Genomic DNA, 26054 nt, shown 5'->3' on the forward strand with positions numbered 1-26054 from the left:
GCATTGCCAAGCAGTGCTGAGAGGTCATTTGGCTTTCTAAGTGTTAACTGAATTAGGAACTTTGGCTTAACTGTTTGTTTTGTTTAATACTGCCACATGCTCTGTGGCATACGTTTAGACTATATGTTATGCTTTGTATATCACAGTTAAAAGAGGACAATCTAACATCAAAAGTTATGTCTCTTCAGGGTAAACATTAGCTGTCTGGTACAAGAAGTCCAGAGTTGCTCCTTAAAAAAAAATGATATTTTCCTTTGTAATTAATTTTGAGCATGTTCATTGGTTTAAAATATATTTAGCCGGGTCCTCCTGTTGGTCACTCTTACTAAAACAGATAAGAAACTTGATGTGTGAGGGCTACAGAAATAGTCTTACAGGCAGTAATTAACTGTACTTAATTATAACACTGTACTTTAGAAGACTGCCTAACTTTTTGGAACATGCCACAACTTGGTCCTCAGCTCCATGCCAGTGCAGTTATAACACTAGCTGTTTCCAAGATGCAGAATGCCTGGCCTCCAGCGATGCTGTTATGATTAGAGTGGAATTTGTTGTACTCTTTTTATTTGTGCTGTAATTAAGTATTAATCCCTGAGAAACTGGTCATCAGCAGTGCTCGTTAAACTTGGCAATGGACAGTTAAGACTGGAGGGGGAGAGGCCCTCACCACCATCAGTGTGAAACGGCTGTGGTGGCTTTGTTGGAGGGCATTCGCTGTATGTGATGTCAAAGGAATTATCCATAATAGTCACCTTCAGTAGTGGCTCCAAGAAAATACTTTAACAGCTGAGGCTGCACGTGAATTACCAGAAAATTATATTTGTTGTCTGCTTTAATATCTGGCTCTGTTTCAAATCTAATAGGGAATTACTGTGTCCATGGAGACCTTCCTGTCCAAGCTGTCCTGTTGATTGATAAGAAAGAAAGAGAAACCTGGCAGAGATGTGTAATATCCCATTTCTTAGAAGAGCTCCTGGGTAGTACTGTGGTGATTAAGGCTGCCAGACACCATTAACATTGACAGGACTTGCACAATGAGTGTCCCATGTATTATAGTGAACATCTGATAGTTTTTTTGAGACAGCAAGATGCCAGGTGAACTCAAAATACATGAAGTAACAAAACTTCTTTTCCTTCCTGTCTAGAATTCAAGGGCAGACCTTGTCACTGAAAATGTTCATCAGTCAGTTAAGCCTTGCTGCGTTTGATGATATCACAAACCACAAAGTGTCATCTGAACTTCTGCGTCTCACAGCAGACAATGTTTTCCTCCACATGGCCCCAGCGACCAGCTTCCTGAAACCCCTGTCACAAGACTTCCAACAAGATGCCATGGAAGGTCTCCCACAATATCATAGTCTCCAGGTCTATTGTGAAGACTTGCAACTGGACAATCAGTTGTACAGCAAATCCAATTTCCACTTTGCAGTCCTATTGTGCCAAGGAGAGAAAAATGAGACAGTGCAGTGGTCCAGAGTGAACAACATAATTGTTTGTAACAAAGATTTGGAAAGCTATAAGGAAAACTGCTTTATAAAACTTTGCATTGCTTTTTCAGAGGAAGAGAATTTCATGTTTCATGTGAATGACCTCAGCTTTGAGCTCAAACCAGCCAGGCTGTATGTGGAAGACACCTTTGTTTACTACATTAAGACTTTGTTTGACACATATCTTCCAGAAAACAAAACTGATTGTCAATCTGTGAATCCTTCAGATACTACCCTGATAGTGCCTGAACAAGTGAGAGAGCATGCAAGAGCTTTAGTCAAGCCAGTGAAGTTAAGAAAATTAACAATACAACCTGTTAATCTCCTTGTCAGTATTCATGCTTCATTGAAATTGTATATAGCCTCAGATCACACACCTCTCTCCTTCTCTGTGTTTGAGCGAGGACCCGTCTTCACCACTGCCAGGCAACTTGTCCATGCCTTGGCCATGCATTATGCTGCTGGAGCACTTTTCAGAGCAGGTCAGTGCTTTTCCTTAACGTGTAACGTTTCTATTGAATACCAGGATTCCGTGATTGTCTCTTAAGCTGAATAACCTTAGATGTTAGCCACGCAATTACTGTTTTCCTCAGACACTGTTTAGTAATGGTATTTTCAGACACCTTTCATGTCCTGTCTTATGACAGAGGGAAAAAAAATGGCTGAGCAGACACCAGTGAAGATTTGTAAAGTTGTGCTAAACATTAGCCAGCCGCCTGAAGGCTTTATGAAACCCTGAAGAGAGAGTAAAAATGTATTCTAGCTGGCTTAGGTTTTGTCATTTTATCTTATAGCGTGAGTTAGAATCAATCCACATTCCTCATATAAACTCCCAAAAACTACATTTAATCAAATTATTCAGCATGTTGCTCTGCATTCAGAAGTAAATTATAGCCTTGAATGTAGTTTTGTTGTTAAAACTCCTTTTGGCTACAGCTTATGATTAGGAATCTGTCTTTCTTCATACAGCCTTCATGCTAAACTGGCACACAGATGTTTGTTGTCCTTTGATCCAAGAACTATGAAGATTGCTGTTGTTAACTTTTTCACATATAGGATCAATAGTGAGCAATTAGTCTGTGAGGTTAGCAGGTACATTCAGTTTCCTGTAAATATTGATTTAGAAATAATAAAATTTGGTCTCCGAAGTGTTTCAGTGTGGAACAGAATTTGTGAGACAGGAGGAAGATCCTCTGTGATCACACACAATAACGTACTCCACACTGAAATGTGGGATGTATTTTCCTGCAATGCTAATGGTCAGATTTTCTGAAAACCTAATGCTTCCATTTGGGCTGAAAGCCTTATTTATGTGCACAGTTTCCAGAATTGTAAACATTTCAGGTATTTATTCCAGAAGTAGCGAGATGCTGACCTGGCCTTTCACTGTGTGCATATCTGATTTGCACAGCTGATTACAGCAAGTGTGTACACAGTTGTGCGTGAAAGCACTGTGCACTGATTCATTATTTTCTTACATTATTTTGCTTGCAAATTTGCTGATTTTTCTTTTTACTGCTTGTTTCAGTTTGCTTTACAGTCAATGCCCATAGTACAAAAGGGGAGCTCTGGTTTCTTGCTAATTAAAAATGAAACTGCAGTCAAATACACCCCGCAGTGTGAACGTTTCTCCCCACAGTTGGCTAGGAGTGGTGATAGAAGCGGTGATAGACTGCAGCAGGAAATTGGGGTTATACTGGCTTTTCATCCTCAACAACCCAGGTGAGGCACATATGCTAGTCAGGGATTCCTGAGGCTAGTCTTGATATTTCCTCCTGTGCTACCCTTGCAGTATGCAGCAGCGCACAGGCCACCCTTTGCTCTGGGCTCATCAACCATCTGTAGCTGAAATCAACCACATTTAAATATTAAGGAATCAGGTTTGTTTCAGTGGACCTTCTCTTGAGGAAAATACATAAGCAAATATTTAGTTACTACTTAAATCCCCCTCACAGCTCTGAAACATAGTTTTAAAAGGGGTTACCATGATTAAAATAGTGAATTTTATTAATCCACGTTTGCTTGGGCAAAGAAGACACTTTATTTTGAAGGGTATGTGACACTTGTCAAAAAGCTGAGTCGACAAAGTTTAAAAGGAGGAAAAAAATCAAGCAAAAAGCTTTGTATGGTCTGCAAACCCTGAGTCCTTTCCTTACCATCAGGTGAGTTACACTTCTTGACTTAGTCTCTCATGGAAGGGAACCTTGGTCTGCTGCATTTTAACCAAATTAATCTGCAAAATGATGGGTTGTTTGCCGCCCTTCTGCTCAGCATACATAAATTGTTGTAGCAGCTGCACAAATGGCATTCCCATGCGGCCTTATGCTCAAAGCGAAATACAGTCTCATTTTGCTCTTAGCTGTGTGCAAGACTATCACTGCCCTGTGAGATGGGGCAGAATTTGCCTCAAAACATGCCAGAAAGGTGTATCAGGCTGCCCTATATGTTGGAAAAGAGCATCCAGAATTGATGTCTCTTAAGCAACAAATAGAGCTGGAGAGCTCTGCTCCGATATGCTGATTAGCATTGCTTGTCTCCAATTAGCAAAGCTTGCAATGGAAATCTCCCATCCTTTCCTAATTAAGTTGATTTCTATTTAAAAATTAATACAATTCTATTTTTAAATACTACTGGTATCAGCCAAGTCTAACCCTGTAGTTGTCTATAAAGAAAATGCAGTGGCTGTCTACTAATATGATCATCATTATTTCATATTAGTGGATATAGTTTGGCAAATGGGAACCTGACATGACAGTATATTTCTGCAAAGTAAAATGCAGCACAGATCTTGTGAATTGAGGGATTACTCCTGACTCACTCTTCTATCCCCAGCTTACTCCCACACCTTCCTCCTTGGGTTGGGTGGTCCAATGGCAGTGAGGAGCCATTAGTTTTCCTCTGAGCACTGGCCAAGAAGTCACCCTTGCTGCAGGTTGCACATTCCCCCCATGCACTCTCCAAGTAGTGAGCAAGCTCCTTCCAGAACTTCCCAAAACTGACAGCCCACAGGGCAGGACTGGACTGCAACAGCCCATCAGTAGGATACCAGGCAACCCCTTGGCTTTGTGTTTAACTGTTTTCATTCCTGAACATTCTGGCTAGTCAAACAGGCGAGCAGAGTTGGAGCCCGCTATGTCCGAGCCTGGCAGTGCCTGCTGGGAGTGTCGCAGGGCAGCAAGGCACTGAGCTGCAGCTTCCTGCAGCCCTTTTCCATCACACCTCAGGACAAGGAAGACCAAGAATATTTAAGGGGAAGAAAAAAAGAAAATACTGTAAAGGCTTATTGCAACATTATTGATCAGAAAAAAGCAGAAAGAGTATCTCTTCCATCTGTACACGCCTCCCCACTCCTCCAGCTTTTCATCACTTCACACAGTGGCAAGCATAATTTATTAGCAGTGCTCCAGCGAGGCAGTCACAGGCCCGGCCCCGAGCGCTGGCCTCCCCCAGTGCCGGCAGGGAAGGGAAGGGAAGGGCTGCCAGCAGGATGCGCCGGCCCGGGGCCCGCACCGCACCGCGGGCCGCAGTGCTCTGCTCCTCCCTGCTCCGCTCATCACTTTGCCAGTAGGACTTGCTTTTTGTTTTCGTACTCCATCCCACCCTCTCCCTTATGTCCACTGTGGTTCCCGCTTTTTATACTGCTTGTACTAGAGTTCTCAACCTGCCAGGGCTGAAATGTGGGACAGATTCAACAAGAATAATAGATTTTCCGGGAGCATAGAATGATAGTATGAGATTAATTCATTACATATGAGTAACATTTTCTCTTCTATTAAGTTTCATGATTCAGCCTTCCACAGGAGTGACTGGGAGGGGTTAAGAGAAAACAAGAAAAGCATCTGGATGGCAGAAGTTTGCAGTGATGAGATGGAAATGAGGAGGGCAGCACAGATCAAGGGCCCTTAGTGGGAGAGGAGGAGGCCAGTCTGTCCATCTTTCAGCCTCCTGCCCCGTCACACCTTGTGTCATTCTGACAGTGCCAGTTGAAATTCCTGGTACAGTGGCTCAAAGACAGTTCCTCTTTAACATTTATTGCCATTCTGAATCGCTCTCTCTAGGCTGCCAAAAAAAAAGTTATACAGCACTATTTCCCTAATAAATCTGCTGCCAACCAGCCTGAGAAAGACAAGACCTGCAAACAGCTTTCCAGCAACAGATTGCTGCACGCTCAGCCATCCAGCAAGCTGCTGGCAACCCTGCGTTTATATAGGAAACCAGATCCGCAGATACCTCTCCTGGGATATGCATAGGGAATACTCCCCTATGAGTAACCTAATCAGCATGTAGATGTCATTGCTGTTTACACAACTGCACTGAGCAAAAGACATTTGTCTGGCTTTCACTGCATTCTGAAAGAAAATGATCAGCTTAGAAGGGTTGGGGTGGATTTAAAATAACTTCTTAAGCACTTGTCAAAAATCTGCATCCCCTTTCCTAACACTCCATCAAGCAATTGACCTGCACACTCCCGTAAAGCGGTACATTGTATCAGTGTAAACTCCCTGTCACTATTTTATCACATAAGGATGTGAAATCACAACACTGCCTTACAGTGTCTAAAACTGACCCAGCGCCCTGAACTCACAGTCCCATTCCCCCGTAGCTGTGAGGCTCGACCATCGCCTCTCTTAGCACACTTTTAGCAGAAATACGGGAAGCTCCTGGAAGGAAGTCATTCTAAAGCTATTTGCGAGTTTGCCAAAAGGATTTCTTTGATTTACGAAGTATGAAAGATTGCCATTTCTGAATTCATAGTGGATGAGTTATTTCCTGTGTTTTGCTCAAAGGAAGTTCATAATGCGATGAATTCTAGTGTGAAAAAGATAATTAAGGAATAACCTTTTCTCAACTGCTGCTTCTGCAGTTTTTGCAGTAACACGTCTTGTTTCTCCACACAGGCTGGGTTGTCGGATCATTGGAAATACTTGGGAGCCCGGCTAGTCTGGTGAGAAGCATAGGGAATGGCATAGCCGATTTCTTTAGGCTGCCCTATGAAGGGCTGACCAGAGGCCCAGGAGCATTTGTCAGTGGAGTTTCCAGAGGAACAACATCGTTTGTAAAACATATTTCTAAAGGTAGAGCTTTGGCTTTGTCACTCCAACTACTGCTCTGTTGTCATGCGTTGTTACAAGATGTGTTAAAGTTCTAAACGGTACTGCCTGCAGCTTTGTTTGGCTTGCTAGGCTGCAGCGAGATGCTGAGAGGGTAACAAAGCTCACATATAACAACTTATGTATTAAACAGATCACCGCTAACTACAGTGCATAAGAATGTTTCAGAAACTTCAGAATTTTAAACCTCCCAGTGGGAAATAGAGATTGGCTCAGACAGTATTTCATGTGATAACTGCAGAAATATTAAAGGTGTTCTGTACTTCTGCTAACCATCAGAAATTCTACACTCTGTCACCTCTTCGTATTTATTATTTCTTTTTCTTTAAAAAAAAAATAGAAGTAGATACAGTTGTCATAACTGTGTAAGTATGTGGATAGGTTTTGACAGCAGGGCTGGGCTGGCCTGAGAACAGGAGCAGCTCTTGCTTTGCGAAGTCTGTATAAACAGTGCCATCGCGTGGCTTCCCACCCAGGAGGGACCGCTGCTGCGCCGGGCTCCCGCAGGACACGTCCTCCTGGGCTTCTGCTCTAAACAGTTGTAGTTGTTTACCTTTCCACAACCCCCCTTCCGTTTAGGTTGATCTTACAGGAGTTTGGGAAGTGGGGAAGGATGTTCAGATGAGTTGCTGTTCCCACCGGCCAGGCAGACCTGATGCAGGCTAATGTAAAAGGCATGACGTGGACTGGAGAAGCAGTGTGGTGATGCTTAACAAATAGTACAACATGTCACACATGGGCGACTTTTCAATTGACTTGCTGTTCTGCTCATAAGCTCAGTATTGCAGTGAGGCATAGAACGTCTCCATGTTTTAAATTAAAGTGTTTTGATCCAGACTCAAATGTGTATCTCCGTGTATTTAGGTACACTGACGTCAATTACCAATCTGGCGACAAGTCTTGCTCGGAATATGGATAGGCTGTCACTGGATGAGGAGCATTACAACAGACAAGAAGAATGGAGAAGGCAGCTTCCAGAGAGCCTGGGAGAAGGACTGAGACAGGGTCTCTCTCGTTTAGGCATTAGCCTTCTAGGTAATGTACTACTGAATATCCAATTGAGTCATAATACCATTTTCTAATCTCTTCACCAGCCTTTTCTACATGTGAGTTATAATTGCAAAATCTGTTTGTTTCACTGTTTTCTTCTGAAATGGCTGCACAGTATGTAGATGAGATACTGTTTCTTTTTATCAAGGCTTAATGACTTGTGTGTGTGTGTTTTGCTGATAAAACAATTGCAGGTGTTAGAACAAGTTTTCACTCTCCGTGGAATGATATTTTCATTGGTACATGATGTATATCTGAGAAGAAAAGAATAATTCTACATTGGGCAGGGTCACTTGTAACAGTCAGCACAAAGACGTCATCACACTGATGTTTACTTTCCAGTGAATTACAGGAATGCCTGCTGAACCTGCTTGTTTTCGCTGCACTGGAGATATCGGGGATTCTCGGTTTTGTTTGAAAACCGCTTGAACTTAGTGCAGATGTTAAGTAAGCTTTGATGAGGAATCCTGCTTTTAGAAAGAGACCCAGACTCAGTGTAATTGTAGTCATCAAGCAGCCAAGTGGTTTGGTTAGAAGTGAAGATTACTCTGGCCATTTCAAAATAATACCTAAAAATTTGAAAACTAACCCACACTGGAAAAAAAATCTCTGCAAGAAGTTTTGCAGTAAGGGGATGGATTTTCTAGGTTACTTCTACTTGTCACACAGCAAAGGAATGCAGAACTGTATTGTTTGGCAGAGCTCCCCAGTACATATTAAAGGGTATGAATCCCTTAGAGATCAAAGTGACCAAAAGCAGTCCAGTGCAAAAGGTTAGAAGAGCTGAAGCTTGAAAGGATTTGTCCTCTTTCCTAATCTTCAGTAGTGTACACAACTCCTAAATTAGCAACCGCAACCCTGAAAGCCCCAAAGAGGAAGTGGTAAAAATGTTACAAGTTTGGGTTAAGTTACTGGAAATTATTTTAAGCAATAACATTAGATGATGTGAAGCACTGTCATTTGATAATGCCTGTAAACGGGCAAGTGAGTGTCCTGGGAGAAATGTGCATAAAGGAGAAATTTCATATATTAGTAGCTACTATCCCAATAGTAAGCTGTTATTGGTGTTGCAAATCAAAGGCAGTTCAGAGAAGGTTTTATTTTTCCTTCTTGCTTTATTGGGCTAAGGGCAGTCAGGTTGAGTAGCTGGATGAAAGATTATACTTTAGAAGCACTTTGTCAGCCTGGTGCATGTGTTGCAGTGAAATGGTTTGGTGATCTTGTCTATTGATTTTTAATAAGACAGCAAAATAACGCGGTGACTATCCCCATCACTGACACCAAAGCCCTTCAGAGCTAAAAGCATCAACTGTACAGCCTGAAGTAAAGAGCAAGACTTTGTAGTTATGGCCATAACAAGGCAATGTTTGTGCTGTTAAGGAAAGCCGGGAACATGCATGCACAAATACGCCGTGCCTGTAGCTCCCTGCGTGTGAAGCTTCTGTTGTTCACAGGAGTACGCCTGAGATAAAAGCAAAAAAAAAAAAAGAATAGTTAGCATTTCAGTGTCCCCGATTTCCTAAGAAATCGGACTTCATGCTACAAACTCAGAGCTTCATTTTATCAAACTGTGCTCCTCTGCAAGCTAGGATCTTGTCCCTCCCACTAATATTATTCAGAGATTCCTCCCTGCTAAATATCTCTGTTCTGAGCAGTAAAGACAATGATGCACCCAGAAAAATAACTATGGTCTCTGTGCAGCTGGACTTGACGAGTGTGGGACCTCTCACTAAGGGAGGAATCATAAATATTCCACTGCATTTGTATCGGGCATATATTTTTTATTTTTACTTGATTTTTAAAAAGCATATTTTCTCAGTATACACAGCAGCATTCATGTAAATTGTGTCGAGACCTGAATTATGAACTTACATTTCCATTTTAACAAACACATCAGAAAGCTGTTTCTGTCCCGATGAAAAACTCATAGTCATAGTTGAAGGGGAGGTATCACTGTGCTGCTTGCTTTCACCAGCACGTTCAGAGTAAACATGAACATGCTTACTCTAAAAACACTTCCAAGTTCATCATACATAGTGAAATGAAGCAGAGCTGCTATGTTATTTTACTACAAAAGGATGAGGAGTTCATCGTAGGAAAGAGCAAGACTCTTTGAAGACATAATTTCTATCATTTTTTAACTGTAACATTGAGAAGTGTGGAAAAGATTTCTAGGATAGCCACGGTACTATCGTGTTTGTAAAAGCCGTCTGACCCATACGAGCAGCTTCAAGAATTGCAAATGGAGAGGATTTTGTGCTTAGACAGAGGCGTGTAAGAGCCCTCTGTTCACCAATACACCATGGTATCTACACAGAAAAAAGAGTTGCATTTCTGATTTCTCTGAAAATCTGGCTCCTGATGGCCCTGATTCAGCAAAGCACTTAAGCATGTGCTTAAGAGCTTCGCTGAATCAGGTCCAAAATCATGTACTTTTGTCTCCTCCTCAGTGCAAGTTGTTCCCTGTGGTACATTCTTAAGCGCTTTGTCCTGTCTCATTTTAAATGACTCAAGCACTGTCAGGGTGTTGTTTGATTTGATTGTTATCTTTGGCCGGCTGTCATCTTCTTTTCTAGTTTGGGGGAGACTTCTGGGTCATTTTAGTAACATTTGTGCGTGAAAAGAAGAAAAAGTTTAACAATTAGCCTATTTTTTCTTTTATATGATTAGACAAAAATGCAGTGAAATTGTATTTAAAATATTTAGATGGTCGGCAAGTTCCTACCAAGGAACTTTGCATTTTGCATTGACAGGGTCAAGCTTAAAATAATAATTTGTAAACCATGTAAAAGAGAATATTGAAACTATAAGCTTGATTTTCAACTACTGGTCCTAGTGAAAAATACTGTCTTGAAGTAGCTTCCTTTAGGAAGTTGTACATTTCTGAATAATTGAAAAGATGACAACTAGTAGAGGTGCCATTTTTCACAATGGCAAAATTGCTCAACATTTCAGATACTCCACCCTGCTTTTGGGGAAAAATCTGACTGATGGTGTAACTGTGCTGCTAGAGAAGGTAAAGCCTGGATTTTGGAAACTCAGTTTTTTGTTATTAAGAGTGATGGTGATTGTTCTCACTGTGCAACCAGCACTGAATCGAGGACATTCTATGCAGACAAACGCTTACCTACAAGCGAGATACCAAGAGCCCGTGCTAATCCTGAGGGTTTGTTATATTCCACACACTCGTTCTTTAAAGATACAACTGCATGTCAACAGGTGCTCTTTTCTTTTAACTGTATTTTTGTGTGATGAGGCTATGCTTCAGCCGTATTTTTCAGTGTGAAACGCTTGCAACAGTCCTGAAGGACAACAGAGAAAAGAAAAGGAAGCAAAGCGGTTTCAGCTTGGCTAGCATCCAGCCTTATGGAAAAGTATGGCTAGTTTCTCCTGGTGGGGGATGTTTTCCAGTTATTTATTGGTGTGAAAGAGCTTGTCACAGGCAACTCAAGCTTTGCTAAGTTCTGTAAGCTGTGCTACGTTCACCAAACATTGTCAGCCTGCGCACAAACCAGTTGCTGCTCGTAAGCAAATTCTTCTTCAAGTAATACAGTGATATGCTCTGAACTATCTGAATTTTGTAGTTATCAAAGTATCCTTTTTATGATTGCTGAGCAACATGTATCAACCAGAATGCACCCCAGCTGATGTTTAGCAGATGTTACAGTGTTGCTGGAACCTCTTTGGTCCAGTAATGGAAGAATGTGTTTTTGTTTTGTTGCTTTGGTGTTTAATTTTATTGAGGTTTTCTTTATACATGCAGAATCTGTGTGTACATATGTGGACATGCATATAAAATTGAATTCCTAGGGGAAGGAAGGAAAGAAAAACAGAGCATGTTTTAATTTTTTTTAAAAAGTAATGGGCAAGACACATGACAGTGAAGGCACAGGGACAGCAGTAGCTGTCTCTAGACTGTGAGGAGGAGAGTGGGAAGGGAAAAACCACCACATGTGGTTCCATGCCCTGCTTCCCTGATACCCTATTGAAATGTGTGGGCATAAACTTTCTGTGGTAAGTCCATCCAGCGTGGTGCTTCTTCCACTGACTTCATGCTAGAAAGAAGCCACATGGACAGAGGGGACATCTGCTTCACACAAATCCTGGTGGGAGGAAATGTAATGAACCTCACAAGTGCGTCACTAGTATCTCAGTGCTGTTGGGTTTTGAGGCTGCTTAGCCGTTGACCTGTTGGCTTTTTTCTTTTACCTGATGCACGCGGGAAAGGAGGTGCACAGATCTGGTTTCCCCATGCAAGGGTGGTAGGAACAGTCACTCCTCAGAGAAAAGAATAATTTTGTAGTTTATGATGTGATTTGTGGACATGACTACAGCACATGAATGAGTTGTGTCAGTGAGTTGTAATTCAAGATAAGAGATTACAAAGGGTGAGCAAAGAGAGAAGAGAGGATCATTGGTTATGTTGTTTGCAGGTAGAAACCTAGGAAAGGATTTGAGGTACAAAAGGGCAGTGGCTTCACAGACAACTTGAAAGCATGCATAAAATGGCAGAATAACAGAAAGTGTGGAGTTACTAAACGACTTGCTAATTAAGCGATGTATTATTTGGGGTACTACATAAGTAATCTTATATAACACAGTCACAGCAGTTTCCTTTCTATTTCCTTGTCCTCTGGGCCTAATTCCAGCTGAAAAGTGCCTGGAGCATTCAACAGATCCTTTCGAGTAGGCTCTTATTTATTATTACCTTATAACATTGCTCAAGTGTATTGCAGTAAATAATTTACTAGTGCTAGGACTTAGGTGGATTACATTTACTAAGGCAATAACTTCTGTTCTGAAAGTGCAGTTGCTGTGGATGACCTCGATAGATAGAGTGAAGGAGGTCACAGGGTAATGTAATACTGTAACTTAGCAGAACATCAAGCATTGTTTCTGCTTTCAAATGCATCACAATTGTACAAAAGAAAAGACTGGATGAACAATCCCAATTGTGTGGTGCGGTGTTGGGGTATTATTTTAGTCAAGCAGCAGGAGCAGCTGGTAAGTACTAATGAAACAGAATTGAATTGAAAATTGTATCGTTTCCATGGCATGATATTAAGGAAGCTTCATGGCCTCTATGGTACAAAGGGTGAACGTCCCACTGCACACTCAGCTTCAGTGAGCGAGCTCAATAAAAGATGAGTATCCCATTAAAAAATAGACCAGCATTTTCTGGGGAAATACTGTCCATTTATCAGTAAGGGATACACGTGTAGAAGTTGGAAGCAATATAAGAGGAGAGAGAGGCATTTATGGGGGATGCAAGTTTCTTGAATTACTGATAGATAGCATCCCAGGGACATGGGGAAATGTGTGCTGCTTCTTATCCTCATCTTTTCTTTGGACAGAATACCAGTGTACAAATATTAGTAAAATATTAGTTCTTGTTGTTCAAAGCCAGCAAACTTCTCCGTTTATCCAGTAACGGTAACTAAAACCATCTGAAAACTGGTTAGCAGCCAGCTGACTAGTGCATGTCATGCTGGTAAACACATGGGGCCAAATACCTCGTCTGTGTTTGTCCAAATCTGTGGAATTATGCCTGGATTTGCTTCCACATACAAAGCAGAATCTTCAAAGATGTTTGGGTTGCAATAAAACTGCCTAGTTACCAAGGTGCTGCTCAGTCCTACTCCTTAAATAATTGTTTAATCTTGATTTTTGCAGCCGAAGGTGCAAACTGAGAGCTAGCCAAGGAGCTTGCAGACTTGCTGTTCGCTGAGCAAAGAAGCTCAGATCAGGCAGACCATTTCCTAGCTGATGTCACTTTGTCGACTCCTTGTACTCTTAGCCATTTCCAAATAGCTTATCTATCAAAATTACAATAACTAGAGACACGTCTGTGGTTAAGTGGCTAGGGTAAACTCAAGATCAAAGAAATGTACCACCTCACATACCTGTTTACATTTAGGAAGATTTAAGTCGGAGTTCTCTGTTGATACTAAAAGCTAGGAAGGTCACCGTGTCACTTGTAAAAGTTTGACCCATGCGCATTAAAGTAAAATATGATCGTTTTCACAAAACAAGTAACAAAAAGCCTCAAAGTCTAATTCTGCTAATCTTAGTAATATATCACAAGTTGCATTAGCTTATGAACATTTCTGGCAGTGGAAGAGAATATAAAAATGATCTATTGAATACAGGCAGTTTTTATTCTCATGTAGTCAATCTCAGGCTTGGGTGAAAATCTCATTTCCATAGCAGCTCGGGTCTTCTAAAACCGGTGGATTTCATCCCAAGCCCAGCATTTTCAGAGCTCCCACAAAGAATGAGCTAAATTAATCTAACTCAGCAAAAGCATTTAGCAAAAGTAGTTGAAAGATGAAAACATGCTCTCACGTTATCAGAATGTTTTTAAAAGTCAAATAAATTAAAAAGTAAAAAGAAAAGGTAAGTGGAAATTTAACTTAAGCTAAGGCTGAGATATTGCTTGGCTAATTGGTCACATGCAAGATAGCTGTATAAGAAGGATGGGGTACAGTGTGTAATCCAAGCAACATTCAGGCCCAGTAGTAAGATTTCCTCTTACTCCAGAATATGAATCTTCGCTGATTACTGGGGACTCTTTGTTTTTTCAGGTGCAATTGCCGGGATCGTGGATCAGCCGATGCAGAATTTTCAGCGAGTGTCTGAGGCCCAAGCTTCAGCCGGGCATAAAGCCAGAGGGGTCATCTCGGGTGTGGGGAAAGGGATCATGGGCGTCTTCACAAAGCCCATCGGAGGGGCAGCTGAGCTTGTCTCACAGACAGGTTACGGTGAGTTTCACAGTTTCCAGCACCTCCATTTACATTTTAAAATGCTCTTCAGATACAACTTCTTCAGCTCAGTAGCTGTGTGATGTAGAGAAAGATTTAGAGATGCCACTGCCGAATAGTTATAAATGCGCTGGTGGTGGTGTTCTTAAAAGCCGTCATGTTACACTTCTCTCTTGTGTTGCCGATCAGCGTTGTGCAGCCACAGAAACACAGAATGCAGAAAGCATGAAGTAATTCTTGGAATACAGTGGAATTAGTTACAGAAACATATGTGCTTACAATAGAGTTTTTGACATAAAAGTATTCGAACAACACTATTTCCAATTAGAGCGTTATTTTGAGATTGCTTTGTTATGGCAAGGAAATAATTGTGCTATCTCTGCACAAAGAGAGAGTTATGTTCCTGGGAGAAAGAAGTGAGTCACGCAGTGGAAGCATCTCCTTTAAACTGGAGAGCTGTGAGAAGACAGTCCCATTTTTGGATACATGGGTAATCGTTTAACAACCAGAGGTGGATTTTCCAGCTAGACTGAGCATGTAGTGGCAGTGGTGGGGAATCTTTTCAGATTGATGTGAATACTTCTGGACAACCAAAAAGATAAAGATAAAATACCAAAATATACTGATCTCTTTGCTTCCAATAAGAATAAATCAAAGCTGTCGGTCTGGATGTTTAAAGGGAGAAGGAGGGGGGGAGTTAGGGAAGAAAAGCAGAAGACCTATTGATACAAGGACAATGTGTCTAATTTTGCTTCATTAATTACACCAGACAAGTCCTAAAGGTTGGAGTCTTTAATCACTAGCAATATTTCTGTTTGTGATGTGTTGATTAGGATACAAGTTGTTCTCCTAGATGTTCTCAGATATTGTTTCCTTGCTTCCCATTATATTCAGAACTCATTCCTTGAAGCAGTCTTTTTAAAGAAATAATGAAACAATTATTACAGTTCCTTCAAATTAACTTTATCTTGTTTGTATGAGTGTAAATAATGACTGTTCTCTCAAATTATGCATCCAATAGGTGTGGAACCCAAATTGGTAAATCAGAACCTTTTTGTCTGTTGTCAGCTGCCTGTGGGTTGTTTTTGCATTATTCTTTCTAGATCTAATTTCACGGCAGTCTTTATCAGGGAATTTGTAACAGCAGAGGGACACTTTTCATTGCAGATACGGTGCACAAGACATCATGTTTTCCATGAGCATGTGACAAAAAGAGCTAGCCAGGAAAAAACATAAAAAACTCTATCAATAATAGCTGACAGTGCGTGAGAGAAAAACACACAAGAGTTCAAGCAACTCTTACCCACAACTGGATTGGAAGTGGGACTGTGCCTCTTGGGGGGGACCCAGGGGTGGGGGACCACACAGAAATAAACACATGTTCTCTTTTTTTCTCTGTCTGTAAATAACATTTTCACTCACATAATGCTGAGAACCTCGGTAAGCCAATTGTTGCAACTGGGATGCTGCTTTTAAGTATTACCATCAACATGTGTGCTAAAAATTAAAGGACTTTTTTCAGAGCTGATGTTTTGTTTAAATTAGTATCCATTGTGTAAAGAGGAATCTAAGTTATTGACACCCTTATGCAAAAATGCCTTTTGCTTCAACGGAATGCTTAATTAGACAAAAGAAAATGTCTTTGTTTATTTAAAGGGTAACTTTGCACTAAACAGTGTAACACTGGTGCTTCCAGCGTAACCTACTTCCTGTCGGTCTTGTGAAAGTTTTTAAAGCTACTCAATTTGTGCAAGTTTTTTGCAACCTGCTCATTCTTGGTCTTTAAGAGTTCACAAGCCATCTGAAGGTATACGCACCCTGTCGTCTTCAGCTTTGCATAGTCTGTTTAGAAACCTGTTTAACTGCTTCTTGTCATCTCTGTTCTGTGCTAGCACTAAGAAGAATTCACAATAAACCAGATGCCCCCCGGGAGATCTTATAAATGCATATAGATCTGTGTTTAACAGCTGGATTAAGTAACTGAACATTTGCATACAGTATCTAGGCAAACTGGCCTTCTAATTTGTACCAATCATGACACATATACGGAAGTATTTTAATATTAAGCAAGAAAGTTAACAATGGTCTTGATTTTTTCTACATAAATCCCAAGTGATGTGTCTGATCCTGCTTTGAGATGATGGCTCTCAGGAGCATTATCTTTCTCTTGATTGCAAGTGTATGGCAGAGTTTTAGAACACGCAGTGGGGTTTTTTTTGTTTCTTGCTAATGCAAGATCACCAGGGTTAAGTGCACAACTCTTGCATTGTAAGATTTAATGAATTATCTTGACTACAGCTTCCAAAGATGTGACATCATTTTGGATCTGCACTATTTTATGAACTGCTCTAAACAGATTACATCACTGCAACATGTAACTCTTTTGTAGAAAACAACTACTAAAAAACTTAAATTCTCTTACCACAGGTATTTTGCATGGAGCTGGACTTTCTCAGCTTCCCAAGCAGCGCTCTCATCCAAATGATCAACACGTTGAGCAGGCTCCAAATAGCCACGTCAAATATGTCTGGTAAAATTATTTAGACACTTGCTCATTTTTACATCCACATTGTTTATTAATAGGTTCTGGCCTCTGGTCAAGTTAACAGGCTGCTTCCCTAGGAAAGGCTGAGTTATGGCAGTTTGTTTAGGAACATTAAACACAAAGGTAGTGCATAGAAACACAATCTGCAATTGATGGGCTGCTGATCTGCTTCCAGCTTTGGAACTAAAGAGCTGATCTTTATTTAATGGCATTCAGTGAGTTCTTACTTATTTATCATTGCGCCGAGCCCAAGAAAAATACTGCACATCTCCAGAAACAGCTGTTAGTGAAGATAGCTTTATTTTCTGCACTGACTTTGTAAGCCACTTCTCAGGGTAATTTTTCTATTAGGATGGGAAACAGGCTGACCTAGCATAGTTATTAGGCCAATTTTGCAGTGAGTGATTAAGGACTTTCGATAAGTAAGAGTTTCACATTTATTCTCTAAATCTCGTGTCTTACATCTTTCAGTAATGGAGATTTGGAGTATGCTCCTTGGCTTATTTTGTATTTGTAGGTGATAGCTACAGGCTTAAGTAAAAACATTAATGATCAAAAGAAGTCCTGGAGGATCCAATGAATAACACTGACAACAACATTTTTTTTTTCTCCTTTGTTTTTTCTTGATAATACAGGAAAATGTTGCAATCTCTAGGAAGGCCAGAAGTCCACATGGCCTTAGACATCATGATAGTGAGTGGATCGGGACAGCAGCATGAAGGCTGCTTGCTGCTCACCTCAGAGGTGCTCTTTGTGGTCAGCATCAGTGAAGACACACAGCAGCAGGCATTCCCCGTGACTGAAATCGATTGTCTGGAAGATGATCAACAAAAAGACTTGCTGAAGGTTCAACTAAAACAACAGAGAGTGCCTTCTGATTTGGAGGTAAAGACCTTGGGTAGGGTTTTCATTTGGAAACAAGTTACGCTGATGATGATGATGCTTTTGGCAATGGTCAAGCACACTTTTGGGTCACGCAGCCAGAGGTCTAAGTGCCAAACGAGGAGACCTGCTCCTTTCATGCACCTCGCAGTTGACTGCGTTGCCCTTTGGATGGAAGTGAAGTATCTCCTCCTTTCTGTCATCTTATTGATCATGACATTTAATATCTGTGACAGCAATTTTCTCAGGGAACAAGCAGAGGAATTCTGTGTCCTTAGTAAAGCACCACCTCTTTTCCTAAGAGGCTCTCATGACTACGTGTGCATGAGGTGTTCATTGTTTGGCAAGTCAGCTTTGCTGCCTGTGCCTCTGAAGTCACAGCAAGAACAATTTCTTTTATTCTTTCTTCTGTGAATTCTGTTTTAACAGTTTGGTGGAGTTAATGCATGCTCCTTTCATCACATTTCTTATCTTGCCACCTCCTGTGCAGTGGTCTTGCTTGGCTACTAGCTGTATTTACTTCGTTAGATCTTTCTTCTTCTGCAAATGCCAACTTTAAAATGGATGCATCAAGAAGAGTGTGGCCAGCAGGTCAAGGGAGATTCTTCTCCCCCTCTACTCTGCCCTGGTGAGGCCTCATCTGGAGTCCAATTCTGGGCTCCCCAGCTCAAGAGGGACAGGGAACTTCTGGAGAGAGTCCAGTGTAGGGCCACCAAGATGATCAGGGGACTGGAACAGCTTCTTTGTGAGGAAAGGCTGCGGGAACTGGGGCTGTTTAGTCTGGAGAAGAGGAGGCTGAGGGGGGATCTCATTAATATTTACAAATATCTAAATGATGGGTGTCAGGAGGTTGGGACATCCGTTTTTGTGATGATATCTAGCAACAGGACAAGGGGTAATGGGATGAAGCTGGGACACAAAAAGTTTATAAGAAAAACCTATGTCACTGTTGAGCTGAAGGAGCCCTGGCACAGGCTGCCCAGGAAGGGTGTGGAGTCTTCTTCCTTGGAGGTCTTCAAGACCTACCTGGACACATTCCTGTGTGAACTGATCTAGGTTGACCTGCTTCTGCGGGGGCATTGGACTAGATGATCTCTAAAGGTCCCTTCCAATTCCTACCATTCTGTGATTCTGTGAAAATGAAACAGTTCTTTTGCTGAGACTGGATGCACCAAGTGTTTGCCAGAGCATAAACCCTTCATCTTCATATTGAAAGATCTGTAAGCCATTTGAATACTGAGGTTTTGGATGAATTATCTTCTTTTAATGGTAGAAGAATGTTATATTATTACACTTTCAGGAAACAATGTTTATTGTATTAAATTCTCAAGTGGAATCATATGAGAGATCATTTTGGAAACAAACACACATATCCCAAGTTGCTGTTTTTATAACAGCGGGTCAGGTAGTTCATATTTTGCTATACCAGAAATGTCTCTGTTTAAAACACAAGACCATGTAAAATCCCAAGGTGTGCCCAAAAGCAGGGGAGGTGTCAGTACCTTCAGTTAAAGCCAAATGTTGCTGAAGTCACTGAAGAGTTTTGCCATCGATTCCAGCACAGCAAGGACTTCATCTGTGTCGTGACAGTACTCGGACGTTTTTGTGAAAGCATTTTTTCATGCTGAATCCTCTAGTTACGTTTATTGTCTTTTCGCCATCCTCAGTCTCGCAGAGGGCTGTTGACTGAAATTGCCTTCTGTCACCACAAAGTTACATGAGGCATTACTTAAATTTTGATGCAAGTGGGCAAAGCTCAGCTTTTTTGTCCCCGGGTGCTCTGTGGTCACCGGAGGTGCGCATCAGACTGGATCCACACTGTCCTGCTCAGTCCAGAGCTACTGTCCTGGAGGGAACAGGAAGATGATTTGTTCTCCCTAAGGTATTTGATGCAGTCAGCACATCCTAACCCTATTTAGCACCAGCCCAGACCTTTTTTACTAGGCTGTAATGTGATGGCTCTTGTCATTGTACCTGGTTGTCCAAGGGGTGAGGAATAGTTTGCTGCTCTGGAGGAAGGGCTGCTTGCCCAAAGGTTGCTGCAAGAGGGTGATGAGGCAGAGGGGCTGCCTCTGTGGGAGAAGGAAAGGCAAGGGACAGGGAGCCTAATTCTAGTCCTCAACAGCTGCTGCAGCTGGGAATGTACAGGACTCCCAGGCAAGTGGCTCCTGTACATGCACAGCACAACACCATGTGGCACATGCACAGTCCAGCATTCCCACATACACATGCTAGTGCACACAGTAAATGGGACCTGCTTTGGAGGCACTGGACCAAATACACCAGGTTTTCTGAAGTTCTGGATAGAAATATGTGAGTCCTGCTCCAGTGGCAATGTAAGCACCTGTAAACCTGGAGCCACCCAGCCTCAGTACTTACCTCTTTTGCTGACACAGGCTCTTTGGAATACAAGTGAAAATGTATGACATGATAAAAGCAATGAAGAGTGCCTGTGGCCCAGGTGGAGCAAAGTCAGAGATGGAAAGACAGCAAAATCCAATTGATGCTGTACAAAACAGACCTGGCAAAATATTTCTTCAGAATGCAGCTGCAGCTGCTGAAATTTGTGTGAACATTTAAAAAACATATGCTATAAGGAGGAGCAGTTGAAAGTAAGACAGACAAGAATAGGAAAGTTTCTTTTTTGATGTTAAAGCAGCTACATGTTAAAGGATTCCAAAAGCTTCCTGAAGTTTTAGTAATTACTCAGAGTTAAGTAATATTATTTTCTAATTAACATTTATTAGTTGATTGGGAAAAGGAACCATAGGAGCAGCAAGGTGTGACTTGCAGGTGAGCAGCCTCAGAGGTGCAGACCTGAACTTAAATAGACATGACTCCTAAATGTTAATGGTAGGCCATCAACTGAAGTGCAGGACACATCTGTACATGATGGCATTAGTCAAGATGGCCAGAAAATGGCTGGTCAGGTCAACCAAACTATTATGGTGAGTTTAGCAAAATAGAGGTAAAGTTATCAAAGGTAAATTCTAACTATTTTTCTGATTAATTTAGTCAAAAATCCCAGAAATAATACTAATTGAAATGTTTCCTTTCAACGCTATAAAAATCCACTTTTTTGTCTTGTTGCTCACAAAAATGATTACCAAAAGTTTTGTTTCAGCTCTTCCCAAAACAGTTTCCCCCTTCTCTCTCCTTGGCTTCTTGGAACTATTGGAATAACATGAGTTATTCTACAGCTGTAATCACCAGAGATGTTATAGAGCATATTTTGACTCCTTCGGCAATAGGTTTGCATGATGACATGTTCGCCTCCACAATATACAACTTAATCCATCTGGCTAGGAGTAGCCTGGATGGATTCTTGAAAACTCTGGCACTGACAATATTGTTATTGAAAGGGAAGCATTAATTGTACTTGGATTATCTTCCAAAGTAATTGAGACACTGCTTGTTTTCAAACAGTCATCAAACTCAAAAAGCAAGCTCTTCCAGCTGCTCTTGGTATAGCTCAAATGTCAAAAAGACAGAAAAAAAAAATGAAAAGCCCTGAAATTTCAGATATTCCAGAATTTCTTTGTGATGATCTACAACAGTTTTCAGGATAGTGCTGCATGTTATCATCTCTAGAGCTGAAAACCAGTCTCTGAGTTTTTCAAAGCAGAAAAAGAACCATCAGTCCTTAGTGTGCCCAGAGCAGCCCATCAGTGCTGTATACACATCCAGAGCACATAACAAAGGTGCTGTAGCTATTGTAAAGTTAGAAGTGGTGAAGGGTTATTCTTTCTAAGTAAGTCATTATGGGAGGATTTGAGAAAAAAAACCCTTGACTTCTTAACCCAAAAGTATGGTCTTCTAGCACGAAAAGACATATCTTAAAGATTCCTCTAGCAGGTGCATTAAGCAACCCTTGACTAAGCTTCGGTTTATTGAATGTTCTGACTATTAACATCACAGTTGTTCAAAGCAGTGGGCTAAGGCACTTAGTGACAATGTTAGGCCCCATTTAGGAAAAAAAAAAAAGTAGAGTAAAAGCAAGTTTCTGTTGTTGCCTTGGCAATATAAGCTAAACTGAAACTGGCTGAAGAAACAGACAGTTGCAGATGAAGTCATCTAGACACAAGTAGGGTCCCAGTTAGTTTGGAAGACCATCCAAGTGCCATTAATACTTCCTCCTGAATGATTTTGCCTTATCTGTGGGACGTAGGCTGGGGCTGAATAAGGAATGGGTTCACAAGGGTAGGTCAATGGAATGGCAGCACCTTTTCCTTCTCCTTCGATAACTTGGGTCTTCTGGTCAGTGTGGAGGCACTGTGGTAACCCAGCTTACCTCCCTAGAAGTAGAAATCAGGAAAAAAATGTGGAGCCATCTAAATGCAAGCTTGACCCCTATAACTTAAGATCTTATTTAGATAGGTGGTACTTCAGTGTCTTTCTCTCCTTTCAACTGGTAAAACAGATGGACTGCTGAGACCAATACTTTTTCTGTGCCACCAGACTGAAGATTTGATTCAGACATCATTCTATGCTGTTAGTCTGAGTCTGCTGCAGCAGCCTGCCTTCTGATTTTCCCTCTCTTTAAGATCATTCATGGAAACCACATTCTGTCTGGCCATTTCATCATTTCTGCTTTTTATAGGCAGAGCTTGTTCATGAGGCTCCTTCCTTTGGTATTTTTGTGGCGATGATTGAAAACAGGGGTGTTTCTACTTGCTGAACAGCAAATCCATCTCCAAAGGCATAGTAAAAGAACCAGAGGGGACTTTTGATTTGGATGTGACATCTGTTACTTACCTATCAATCATATTAATTCTTTCTTTAAATAAGCGATCATTTGTTTAAAATGAGCCTTGCAGTCGAGAGATATGACATGATATTGATTGTGGGTATTAAACTGATTCCAATCTCACTGTTTGTTTGAAAATATCATCACATCTGGTGAGACCTGTGCAAATCTCTGAAAGACAGTGAGAAGATAACAGTCTTTGAATCCTTAGCATGGAATCCAACAAACAAAGCCATTTTAAATGCTACAAATAGGAAACTGCTCAGCAGTTCTCCTAGTGTAAATAAGGAAACATCAAAGCCTAGCTGTAGTATAGCTTCTGCCTTTTTGGTGTCATATATTGGAGATAACTTCTAGTCTCAGTGGCTTTACTGGTGAGACCCCTGTAGCTTCTACGATGGCATTTCTGAGATGCATTTTTCTGAAACCATGCAACTAGTTTGATGCCTGCTTGCATGCTCTCTTCTTCTTCAAAAAAAAAAAAGGGTGCAGCAGATTGATCTTACAAAGCCAGGTTTACCTGTGGTTTTTCATCTAACACTCTGTTTGGAACTGTTTGGTAGATGCCACCTTTCTGATCACAGTATTTGTTCTACTGTATCCTTTTGCACTAAAGGTAGATTACTTGCATCGCTCATAGCTACAGCCTTGAACCTCAACATACTGTAAAAAGGAATTTCTTCAGAGGAGCCCTTCCAGCTCATGGTGGGAAAGGCACTTTGCATAGACACCTAATTTCTTCTCCAGAAATGACACACCCAAACCATCTTTAGTAAACCTCTTTTGTTTAAAAAAATGTAATTACGTGGGTCTTCTGACCTAGAATGTCTTTTTTAGTTACCAGAAGCAGATGGATATATCCCATCACAGAACATTTCCCTGGAAGGTAGCTTCTAGTCATTATTTTATATCAAGACTCAACTGCCGCAGATATAGCTATGGACTGTCTTTAATTGTACTGTGTGAGAAAGTGTTTTTGCTAATTGCTGTCTGACAAGCACTGCCAAGAGGTGCTGGCATTTTTCTAAAAGGGGTTCAGATACTTTTGCTGTCTACAAAGACTTGATCTCTTGTAAAGATTTACTCTTCACCAAGGTGTCCATTCCTGAAATTCTCAAAAGATACTGCTTAAATTTTCAATGGCTATTGGAGCTTCTCAGAAGTGCCCAAAACAGCAAAATCCACCAAGCATGAAACTATGGGATAACACTGTTAATTAAAACATCCATTAAACTAGTGTGAGAAAGATCTCAGGAAGGAACTACAGAAAGTAATGTGGAAGCTATTGTCCTTACTACTAAGTTTTGTTACTGTCCGTTAGTCATTAACTATTTTTTCTGATGTGATTTCAGGCAGATGGAGCTAGAGAGAGACTATCAGAACAGCAGTACAACCGTCTTGTGGAGTACGTCACAAAGACATCTTACCACCTCGCTCCCAGCACCACGACAGTGCCAGCGCTGCCAGCAGTGGCTACTGAACACCTTCCAACTATAACAAAAACGTATCAGTATGTAGTTGATCCAAATTTTGCCCAAGTATTCATTAGTAAATTCACCATGGTGAAAAATAAAGCCTTGAGGAAAGGATTTCATTAAAAACTATTTGTGCGGAGTACAGTCACTCCTTACCATTTTGAAAGTGATGCTTTCTCTGCAGTAACCTGCATCAAGTAGAGATGCAAATAACTTTTGAGGAGGTAGGAGATGATAACAAAGCCAAGCCAAATAGCTTTTCTAATCTTGACAACATTCCTGCTCCCTAGCCAAAATACGAGTGCTGGAAGGAAAGTGTTCTAGCAGATGAATAAAGTGAAAAGGAACAGCCTTAGACTATAGCTCTAGAAAAATCCTTTTTTCAATAAACGAAAAATCAGAGAATAAGGAAAAATTGTGTCCGTCCTGACATTTTTGCCACACACATACACACACAATGTGTATCAGTACCTACTAGATCGTATTTTAGGGTCTGCCGGTTTCTGTTATAAACCAGGTTTATAACTCAGCTGTAAAAGCTTGCTCAAGGCTGGGCCTTTCCCCCCCACACACACTCCACTCAGCTTGTACATCCTGAGGCAAAACATTTTTCCCCACTAAATCTGAAAAACCCAGTGTGGCTGTTTTAAGTTACTAGTGACAGCTGGGTTTTAGCACCACTTTAACCTTAAAACAGCTTCCTTTATTTGACTGAAGTTTTGCAGGACATTAGTCCTTAATGTAAACTAGTGCCTTTGTGTGGTTCGGAGAACAAAACATGAACTACAACATTTGTTTTTAAAACTATCTGAATACAGAAACTTTATCCACCCTCGAATTTTCAAGAAGGACTTTCAATGTATGAGTGACATTGTGCATTGCCTGGGCATTAGCTGGAAGCCAGTAACATCCAGCTAAAAAATCTAAGAAACAAAGCTTAGTCTCCTTAAAATCTACCAGAAATCCCTAAGCTCGATGTAACAGATGTGCAGGTGCAAAGTGTAGCCTTGTTGGGTCTGACTGACTTCTGATCTGCCACCACTGCATAATACATGCTCTTTGAAGCCCCAAATAATTTAATGCTTATCATCTCTGAACAGATAAAACCAAGGATATTTAGAAACATGACTTTTCAACTATGTTTGTGCTAAGCAAAGTGAGTTTGTTTTTTTTCAAGTTGATCAAAAAGTACGGACACACAGGCGCCGGTTGCGTTCTTAGTTAATGATGCTGTCACGATACACTTCCACGTTAAACATATCAAGAGAAATGAGCTCTCTAAGTGTCCTGTTCTGCAGATGTTTTACAGTTTGTAGTAGACTGGAAATCACTGTCTCTGGGTGCAGTCAGATTACTTTATAAACTGAACCTCGTTGTGGCAGTTGTATTTTTAAAAAACAAAAGCTCCCTTGGTTTTCAACTACTTGTGTTGTTCTCCCTCTTCTGTGTACTTACGGGCACGAATTTTCTCTGGGGATTCCTGAACCTGGTCGGGATTGGAGACGAGAACTGGAATAAAAGCTGATTATCATTCAAAGCACACACATATGCTTTATAGTTAATAACTTCTATGCATACTTGATATGACCAAATGCACAGTAAGTAAGAATGTAGTAACTGCAACGTTTTTTCTCGTGAGTTCTGTTTTGTTAACAGGTATTTCTAAAAGCCGCGTCTCTTGTGTACTGAAGATGCAGAAGCCTGGGATCTGCATTGTCCTTTTCTGACTGTGAAATAAGCCCATCCATTACCAACATTTCAGACAGTGATTTGATAACTCAGATATTGTTTAAATAACACTATTTTAAAAACTGTATATAGGCACATGCTTCATTCCTGAATATTTTATGGATATAGTTTAATACTTCTAATTTTGCATATTGGTGGGCAAATTGTAATATAATGAGGATTGTTTAAAGATAATAAAGCTATTCCTATAATACCTGTTCTTGTGAGCTGTTTGGTCATGCAGTTACAAGAGAATGGACACATCGCT

General features: G+C 40.9%; 1 protein-coding gene across 5 annotated transcripts in view; it reads left to right on the forward strand.

The window, feature by feature from the left end:
* VPS13B (vacuolar protein sorting 13 homolog B) overlaps positions 1 to 25971 on the forward strand; it is a 457128-nt gene extending 431157 nt beyond the window's left edge. For all 5 annotated transcript variants that reach the window (XM_061995669.1, XM_061995671.1, XM_061995673.1 and 2 more), the window contains 7 exons: positions 1146 to 1969; positions 6386 to 6562; positions 7463 to 7633; positions 14233 to 14409; positions 16837 to 16939; positions 17590 to 17839; positions 23936 to 25971. In XM_061995669.1, the coding sequence (XP_061851653.1) occupies positions 1146 to 1969; positions 6386 to 6562; positions 7463 to 7633; positions 14233 to 14409; positions 16837 to 16939; positions 17590 to 17839; positions 23936 to 24181 (1948 nt within the window). In that variant the 3' untranslated portion in view covers positions 24182 to 25971. The remainder of the gene's footprint in view (positions 1 to 1145; positions 1970 to 6385; positions 6563 to 7462; positions 7634 to 14232; positions 14410 to 16836; positions 16940 to 17589; positions 17840 to 23935) is intronic.
* Positions 25972 to 26054: the final 83 nt, after the last annotated feature.

This window comes from Colius striatus, chromosome 4 (genome assembly GCF_028858725.1).
Source record: "Colius striatus isolate bColStr4 chromosome 4, bColStr4.1.hap1, whole genome shotgun sequence".
NCBI classification, from domain to species: Eukaryota; Metazoa; Chordata; class Aves; order Coliiformes; family Coliidae; genus Colius; species Colius striatus.